Source organism: Aquarana catesbeiana, linkage group LG11, assembly GCF_042186555.1.
Source record: "Aquarana catesbeiana isolate 2022-GZ linkage group LG11, ASM4218655v1, whole genome shotgun sequence".
Lineage (NCBI taxonomy): Eukaryota > Metazoa > Chordata > Amphibia > Anura > Ranidae > Aquarana > Aquarana catesbeiana.
The window spans coordinates 115,126,680-115,136,464 of record NC_133334.1 but is presented as its reverse complement, the minus strand read 5'-3'; the positions used below and the strand labels follow the sequence as shown (position 1 = coordinate 115,136,464).

The 9,785-nt window shown below is 42.3% G+C and overlaps 1 protein-coding gene and 1 non-coding gene across 2 annotated transcripts in view; both read left to right on the top strand.

The window, feature by feature from the left end:
* The first annotated feature begins 3,871 nt into the window (after positions 1–3,871).
* On the top strand, positions 3,872–3,978 carry LOC141113075 (U6 spliceosomal RNA). The gene has a single exon (XR_012236708.1). It is a non-coding gene; the product is annotated as a U6 spliceosomal RNA (small nuclear RNA).
* A 3,054-nt stretch (positions 3,979–7,032) lies between these two features.
* CDHR5 (cadherin related family member 5) overlaps positions 7,033–9,785 on the top strand; it is a 154,225-nt gene continuing 151,472 nt past the window's right edge. Inside the window, exon 1 of the mRNA XM_073604923.1 lies at positions 7,033–7,160. Coding sequence (XP_073461024.1) covers positions 7,100–7,160 — 61 coding nt within the window. The 5' untranslated portion in view covers positions 7,033–7,099. The remainder of the gene's footprint in view (positions 7,161–9,785) is intronic.

Here is a 9,785-nt window from a genome sequence, read left to right as displayed (position 1 = left end):
CCAAGCATGGGGACACACACAAACTGATCAAATGGTGCACTGACCTGAGGGACATCACTGTTGAGAGTGGGAACATCATTTCTAGTAAATCTTAACCATGTATCCATGTTTACCATGTACCATAATACACTGAGAACTGAAATAATGACAACAATAATAATAATAATAATCTACATCATAATCATGCAGATAACATTAGTTTTTAGTGCATATCTACGCCCAAAGGAACAGTATGTATATCTATTCTAAACGATACATTAGGTTAGAATAGAATTGGTATCATAATGGACATAATTTGCATTGTTAACAGTCGATTGAGTTGAAGTAAATAAACATAAAAAAATGATAATGAAATTCAGCGCTGACTAATAAATGGACTTAACACAATAAATGCAAGCAGGCACTAAGGTCAATTCAAAGAAATACCTCAAAAGCATAAAACATATAAAAAGTGCTGCGCAAATAAAAGTCCTTAAATAAAATAAATGTATAAAAATGGAGTGACAAAATCAGAAGACAAAGACCACCAGTGACAATTAAGCTGAGATCAATATCTGGATGGTGACAAATCCCTCCACCAGACCAAAAAAAAGAACCAGACCAAAAAAAAGGTTCTTTTTTTTGGTCTGCTCCAGGCCACCTGTGGATTGCAGTGATGCTGTGTGTGGAATATTTCTGGTTGCTCCAAATTGTTGATAAAGATGTTTAATCTAACACACTCTACAATTGGAGGACATTTGGTCAAAAGGCTTTACCAGGGTTGAAAATATATTTATTGGTAGTTTAACAGAAAATACATGGAACAACGTATAAAGTTACAGTCCGGAGACAGTCACAAGTAAACATGTATGGAGGAACCAACAACCACACAGATTGATCCATCTATGGTTATAAGCGGTGTGACCTGTTTCAGGTCGAATGTCTGAGGTGAGGGGCCATCCATGCCCGGTGGAGGGATTTGTCACCATCCAGATATTGATCTCAGCTTAATTGTCACTGGTGGTCTTTGTCTTCTGATTTTGTCACTCCATTTTTATACATTTATTTTATTTAAGGACTTTTATTTGCGCAGCACTTTTTATATGTTTTATGATTGAGTTGAAGTAAAATATATCTCATAGTCAAGAGATTACCAATAGTAAGGTTATTTTTACAAAACCCAAACAAGCATATGAGATTACTGAGGATATAGTACATAGAGAACACAAAAAGTGACAATTTTTTATATAATGACCTAAAATTGTCTAATATGCACATAGTTAACATTTATCAGTCGGCATATATAAGTTTAGATTTAAAAGGAAGGGAGAAAGACGTAATGATGGAAAAGATATTGAGATGTTCAATGATAATAATATGACTAGAGACCAGAGGAGCTTGGTCCATACAGGTGAGGTGAGAGGTGAGATCGATCAAAGAATTTTGATCGATCAAAAAAATTAACAATTAATCGAGGAATTAATCTTTAATCTTCCCAGTCCTAGTGGCTTCCAAACCACATCCTTACAAGCTGAGAGATGGGTAATCCGGTAATAACTGACGTAATGTAGCTCGAGAATAATGCCAATGTGACAGCAACTTAACCACTTAAGGACTGCCCCACGTACATGCGACAGGGTGGCCCTTAAGTGCAAAATCATGTACCTGTACGTGATTTCTGTTGTCTGCTCTGGGGCAAGCGCATGCCGTGGGAGCTGCGCTCCCACTGTGATTGGACCCGAGGATTGTTTGCTGGAGAGGCAGAACAGTAGTCTGCCCATGTAAACAAGGCAGACTTCCGTTCTGTCAGAGAGGAAGAGAGAGATCTTCTCTTCCTGCTAATCAGGAAGACGCATCTTTCTCTTCCTCCAGTCAGTCCATCCCCCACACAGTTAGAAATCACTTCCTAGGAGCACACTTAACCCTTTGATCACCCCTTTCCTGCCAGTGTCATTTATACAGTGACAGTGCATTTTTTTTTAGCACTGATCACTGTATTGGTGTTACGGGTCCCCAAAAAGTGTCACTTAGTGCCAGATTTGTCTGCTGCAATGTCGAAGTCCCGCTAAAAATCACTGATCGCCACCATTACTAGTAAAAAATATTTAAAAAAATGAAAAGTCCCTAAATCTATGCCATAATTTGTAGACACTTTTGCGCATACCAATCAATATACACTTATTGGGATTTTTTTACCAAAAATATGTAGCAGAATACATATTGGCCTAAACTGATGAAGAAATTAGATTTTTTAACATTTTTTATTGGATATGTTTTATAGTAGAAAGTAAAAATTGTATTTTTTTTTTTCAAAATTGTCGGTCATTTTTTGTTTATAGCGCAAAAAATAAAAACCGCAGGAGGTGATCAAATACCACCAAAAGAAAGCTCTATTTGTGGGAAAAAATTAGAATAGATTTATTTGGGTGTCGTATGCACGCGCAATTGTCAGTTAAAGTAACGCAGTGTTGTGTCGTGAAAAATGGCCTGGTCATTAAGGGGGTAAAACCTTCTGGGGCTGAAGAGGTTAAAGTTTATCTCAGCCGTTTTGGAGGATAGTGAAGAGATATGAGCCAGATGTAATATTTTATCCCATTGGGCATCTGTAAGCGATTGTTGAAGGGCAGTCTCCCACGAGAATAGATAAGTGGGATATTCAGTGTACTCCATATCTTGAAGGGCCAGATAGAACTGTGATGTTCCCCTTGGTATACCCTTTAAATAAGATTAACAGGAAATAAATGAAAATAAATTAAAGATCAAACATTGCACTTTTTGCCTTGGGTGCCCAATCCAGATGCCTACTACTGCAGTAACATCTGTGTTACATAAGTAGCCAGAAATCAGCAGCCACACCTATGAGGGAAACTACTCATATGGGACTGCTAATTGCTGGAATGGTTAAAAAGCAACATTCCTGACAAATCTCTTCTCATATATACAACATTTCTTTTAAATAGCATAATAATGATTGGCCACAAATAAATGTATTTAAGAACTATCAAGTCACTAAAAGAGACTTTACCATTAGCCTCAAGGCATTTGATCGACCCATAAAAGGTTTGTAAAGGTGTAAAGGCTATATATATATATATATATATATATATATATATATATATATATATATATATATAAAAATCTGTGCAAGATATGCAATATTCCCTGTGTTTTATCTCTTTAAAGAACGTCCGAGTACAGAAGAATACCTATTGATCTGCCAGAAATGCACTTAACTATTGCAGTGTTAAATCCAAAAGCAAACTTTTTTCATATTGCAGCTTACCAATTCTTAGATGTGATGGCCGTGATTTTTTTTTTTTTTTTTCAAGATTTCTTTATTTTATTTTTACCTGGTGATCTGGCCAGTAAGTCTGTTATTTTTCAAAAGAACAGGCTGTTCTGCAGATATAGTAGTTAGAGGGATTAGACAAACCATTTACCACTGACGGAGGTGCTTACAGTGATCAGCTTTTATTTATGTAAAACTTTTATCCCAAAAGGAAAAAAAAACTGTTTGCGTTAGCTGTTTCTAAAGTTTTAGCTGGAGTTTGGCTGCAATGTGTTAGTGTACCTAAATCTGCTAGTATATCTAACACTCTCCTCCCCCAAGATTAACAGTGCTGCTGTCCAAAGGTACCCCCTTTGCTCTTTCCCATTTTGGGTGTAATTCTGTTTTAAAGCAGTTTTTTTTTGGGGGGGGGGGGGGGGATAAAGGTTTTACATACAGTATCTCATAAAAGTGAGTACACCCTGCACATTTTTGTAAATATTTTATTATATCTTTTTATATGACAACACTGAAGAAATGACACTTAACTACAATGTAAAGTAGTGAGTGTACAGCTTGTATAACAGTGCAAATTTGCTGCCCCCTCAAAATAACTCAACACACGTGCTTGCTTCGGCAGCACATATACTAAAATTGGAACGATACAGAGAAGATTAGCATGGCCCCTGCGCAAGGATGACACGCAAATTCGTGAGGCGTTCCATATTTAAAAATAAATGAATAAAAATAACTCAACACACAGCCATTAATGTCTAAACAACTGTCAACAAAAGTGAGTACACCCCTAAGTGAAAATGTCCAAATTGGGCCCAAAGTGTCAATATGTTGTGTGGCCACCATTATTTTCCAGCTCTGCCTTAACCCTCTTGGGCATGGAGTTCACCAGAGCTTCACAGGTTGCCACTGGAGTCCTCTTCCACTCCTCCATGATGACATCACGGAACTGGTGGATGTTGGAGACCTTGCACTCCTCCACCTTCCGTTTGAGGATGTCTGACAAATGCTCAATAGGGTTTAGGTCTGGAGTCATGCTTGGCCAGTCCATCACCTTTACCCTCAGCTTCTTTAGCAAGGAAGTGGTCATCTTAGAGGTGTGTTTGGGGTCGTTATCATGTTGGAATACTGCCCTGCGGCCCAGTCTCTGAAGGGAGGGGATCATGCTCTGCTTCAGTATGTCACAGTACATATTGGCATTCATGGTTCTCTCAATGAACTGTAGCTCCCCAGTGCCGGCAGCACTCATGCAGCCCCAGACCATGACACTCCCACCACCATGCTTGACTGCAGACAAGACACACTTGTCTTTTTACCCCTCACCTGGTTGCCGCCACATGCGCTTGACACCATCTGAACCAAATAAGTTTACCTTGGTCTCATCAGACCACAAGACACGGTTCCAGTAATCCATGTACTTAGTCTGCTTGTCTTCAGCAAACTGTTTGCGGGCTTTCTTGTGCATCATATTTAGAAGAGGCTTCCTTCTGGGATGACAGCCATGCAGACCAATTTGATGCAGTGTACGGCGTATGGTCTGAGCACTGACAGGCTGACCCTCCACCCCTTCAACCTCTGCAGCAATGCTGGCAACACTCATACGTCTATTTCCTAATGACAACTTTGGATATGACACTGAGCATGTGCACTCAACTTCTTTGGTAGACTGTGGCGAGGCCTGTTCTGAGTGGAACCTGTCCTGTTAAACCACTGTATGGTCTTGGACACCGTGCTGCAGCTCAGTTTCAGGGTCTTGGCAATCTTCTTATAGCCTAGGCCATCTTTATGTAGAGCAACAATTCATTTTTTCAGATTCTCAGAGAGTTCTTTGCCATGAGGTGCCATGTTGAACTTCCAGTGACCAGTATGAGAGAGTGAGAGCGATAACACCAAATTTAACACACCTGCTCCTCATTCACACCTGAGACATTGTAACACTGAGTCACATGACACCAGGGTGGGGGGAAAGGGCTAATTGGGCCTGATTTGGACATTTTCACTTAGGGGTGTACTCACTTTTGTTGCCAGCGGTTTAGACATTAATGGCTGTGTGTTGATTTATTTTGAGGGGACAGCAAATTTACACTGTTATACAAGCTGTACACTTACTACTTTACATTGTAGCAAAGTATCATTTCTTTAGTGTTGTCACAAGAAAAGATATATTAAAATACTTACAAAAATGTGAGGGGTGTACTCACTTTTGTGAGATACTGTAAATAAATAAAAGCTGGTCATTGTACGCACCCCTGCCAGTGGTAAATGATTTAGCTCAACACACTAACTGACACATTTTGCAGCAGAGATTTTTCTGTGGAAAAACAACAGACATACTGGCTGGATCACCAGATGAAATTAGAAGAAAGAAAGCCTAAAAAAAATAACTGCAGCCATCACATCTAAGGGGGAGCTCCAATCAGCTCTCATTGAGCTCTGCAGAGTGTAACTTCAGCTTGCACCCCCTGCTTTCTAAAAGCCCCGACAAGCTGTATGACTACTGTACTTTGAATGGACTGCAGATAAAACAGGTGCATCTTATGTAGGAGGATTTTTTACATCTCTGTGCATCACCTGAAGCTAGAAACTTCACTGGGTATATGTAAGGGTTCACATCCACTTTAACTACCCAGCCACACCCACTCTTAAATCTCTACAACACAAAGAGTAATCATTCTGTAGTCTAAGAAAATATCTGGGAGTGTTGTTTAACCATTTCTGACACTTCACTCCTACATGTAAAAATCTACTTTTCTTTTGCTGGAAAATTACTTAGAACCCCCAAACATTAGATATTTTTTTAAGCAGAGACTCTTTAGAATAAAATGGCGGGTGTTGCAATTTTTTATTACACACGGTATTTGCGCAGTGGTTTTTCAAACGCAATTTTTTTGGGGAAAAAAACACTTTCATAAATTTAAAAAAAAAAAAAATTAAAGTTAGCCCCATTTTTGTACACTGTCAAAGATGATGTTATGCCGAGTAAATAGACATCTAACATGTCATGCTTTAAAATTGGGTCTGCCTGTGGAATAACAGCAAACTATGGTGCTTAAAATTCTCCATAGGCGATGCTTTAAGCAATGGCGAAGCCCAGGAGAGGCGGCAGCATGAGGGGTTGGGGCCCCCTTCCGCCACCCGCAGAAGTGATCAAGTGGCTAATTAGCCACTCAGATTACTTTTGCCTGAAAGAAAATCGCTGGCTGAAAAGAAATGAGCCTGTAGGTGCAGGCATCCTCCCGGTATAACCATTGAAAGCCAGAGAACCTATAGGTATATACCTTGGGTGGGAAGTCTGCAAAGGACATAGGACTGCTTTCAATTTCTGACAAGAACAATAATCTTTTTGATGCAGTTATTAACCAGATATACCAAATAATAGAAAACTGTTGTAAGGGTTTTCATACACATTAACCCAGATTTTAGGGCAATAAATTTAAAATACCTATTTCATTTTCTTTTTGGGGATGACAGATTTCACAGACAGATTGTACATTTGGAAAGGATACACTTGATTTTTCAACAAATTCTACCTTGCTCTTTGCTAAAGTCAATCACAACAGTCTCACAGTGTGGTATTTAACCATTTTTAACCAGTTTTCTTACTCATGTGTCACTGATAGATAACACTGCTGCCCATCTGCATATGTCTTCATTGTGTATACGAAACCAGAGGCGTAATCTTCACAGCCATAAATGAGTAAAAGAGTAACAAGGATGGAATCAAAGGTTAATTGTAACTATTAGCAGGAATAACGTCCATGTTCAGTCACTTACCAGGAAGGATCTAGCTCAGTCCAACATTCCAAACGCAGAGGGACCTGGGCTATCTTCTATAACATGGGGCCCACCTTGGCCCTGATATTCCTGTTCTTGATGCCAATAGGATGTTCATCCCAAGGTACGTATAACAGAAAATAGGAAGTACTGCTTCTGGCTAAGCAAATACTCTTCATATTAAAATGTCAGTGCTTTGTTTTCTAAATGTAATGTACAGTATACTGAGTGATAAGAGGAAATGTTAGATTAAAAGGATTAGACTACAGATACAGATTACTGTTTGGGCTTAAAACAATCTAATACATGTAATCAGATTTGGCTCCATAATTCATTTCTTTTTTTTTTTTAAACAAAATGTCATTATTGAATGAAAAATGAAGACAGATAAAGTTCGGTGCAACAGGCACCATCATCAGAATGAGAGTACATACAAAGTGCGGGTATTAAGGTCCATAATACATAAACTGTTAGCACTACTTGCAGATACGTATACAATGCAAATTGGTATGAAAATGTACATGAAGTATACTTTAGTTAGGTTAATTAACCCAGAGAGTAGGCATTTGCAGATTTATTAATCCTGTCAGGGATCCACCAGCACCAGATCAGGGCGTTTGCATGCGTCTAGGAGCCAGCGCGCTCCTGTTCAGACACAGCGTCAAACCACCACAGTTGCCGTGCGTCGGCGCGGCGCTCGGGCACGCGCGGGTGCACGGCGCGGGCGCGTGCACGGGCGCGCGCGCGTCCGCGTTAGCGCCGGTTTGGCGCCAACCAGCACATAAAAGTTCCCCTGTTTCATGGGAACAGTGCTGCTTCGTCTCAGCTCTGTGACTCTGCCTGAAACCTGAATCCTGATTGCTTGTTACTTGATTGACCCGGCTTGTTTGACCATCCGACCTGCTCCTATCCCGACCCGGCCTGCCTGACTCTTCTGCCGTCTGAATCTGCTACCGTTGCCGACCTCTGCCTGCTCACCGACTCTGCCTTTGCCTGCTGTATCACCTGTGTGCCAGTTACCTGCCAACCCGGACTGTTTGACTCTGCTTGTGCCTGCCTACCTGTTGCTGTTGCACCATCAGCTTCAGCCTAGTGACTTCCTCACTTCCAGTGTATCAGTCTGCTGCTGTTCCAGTCTCCTCTCACCTGCAAGTTCCACCATCCAGTGTGTCAGCCTGCTTCTGTTCCAGTCTCCTCTCACCGGCAGACCTGCTATCCCTGGAGGGATCTCTACCTCTACATCAGAGACTTCACTCCAACAGGCACTCCTACCCCACTGCGCTCAGGAGACCACTGTTCCCACTCCAGTGGCTCCTGAACCAGCGTTGTATGAGAGGTCTTCTCCTACAGTCAGGCTCACCTACCAGGTACCTAACAGTACGAAGCAGCCATGACTGAGCCTGCAGGAGATTCCTCTCCATTAAAGGAGATCTGCACCCACCTTGCGGCTCTTAGCCAAGCCGTCCAATCCCTCCAGGACAATTACAGCAGATTGGAAGGACAAGTCCAGCACCTTGCAGGGTCTAACCCCGTGGCCTCCTCCTCAGCTGCAACCCCGGCACAGTCAGTTCCTGGCCCTTCCGTAGTGATGCTCCCACCTGAACCAAAGGTTCCCACTCCTGATAGATTCTCTGGAGACCGGGCCAAGTTCCGGGCCTTTCGCAACGCATGCAAGCTCTTCTTTGCATTACAGCCCCGAACTTTCTCACTGGAGGCCACTAAAGTGGGATTCGTGATCTCCCTCCTACAAGGGGAACCCCAGACCTGGGCCCATCGTCTACTTGAGGGGGACTCAGCATTGACCCAGTCCTTATCTTCCTTCTTTGAAGCCATGGCACAGATATATGAGGACCCCCAACAGACTGCTACAGCTGAAACCGCTTTGTTTACACTCCAGCAAGGCCGCAGACCTGCGGAAGACTATATCATGGACTTTAGACGTTGGAGTGCGGACACTCAGTGGAACGACGCGGCCCTGCGTCACCAGTTCCGCTTGGGCCTATCTGAGGGTTTAAAAGATGAACTTGCCCGAGTGGGTGTACCAAACACTCTCGAGGCCCTGATTAACTTGACTATCCAAATCGACCGACGTATCCGGGAACGTCGATCTGAGCGATCTGCTCTTCAATCCCGCCCGAGTTGGATGACAACCAGAGCACCACTTCCAGCAACCCGCTATACACCTTCACCCAGTCTTAATTCAGCTAATGTCTCATCTGACTCCGTGGAACCAATGCAATTGGGCCTGATGCGACCTGCATTATCGCCTGAAGAACGGGCCCGACGCCGACAACTCAATCTGTGCCTCTACTGCGGTGGGTCTGGACACTACGTACTGAACTGTCCTGTCAAGTTAAGTAAGTGCCCGTCTGTCGTGTTTACCAGTCTCTCTGCCCTATCTGCGAACTCTACCCACATTTCCATTCCTCTGTCTTTACAGCTGCAAGAAGGGACTATAACAACCAACGCCATCATTGATTCCGGAGCATGCAGTTGCTTTATTGATTCAAACTTTACCAGCCAACATAACATTCCTTTACGAGCCAAAACCCAGGGACTTGCCGTATTTCTAGCGGACGGATCCCGCATCAGATCAGGACAAGTAACCAAGGAGACCCTGCCTCTGCTTGCTTCTACTTCCTCCCAACACAAGGAACTGCTGGTTCTTGATGTCATCTCCTCTCCCATGTTTCCCATCATCTTGGGTATCCCTTGGCTGCAGGCCCACAACCCTTACATTCAGTGGACA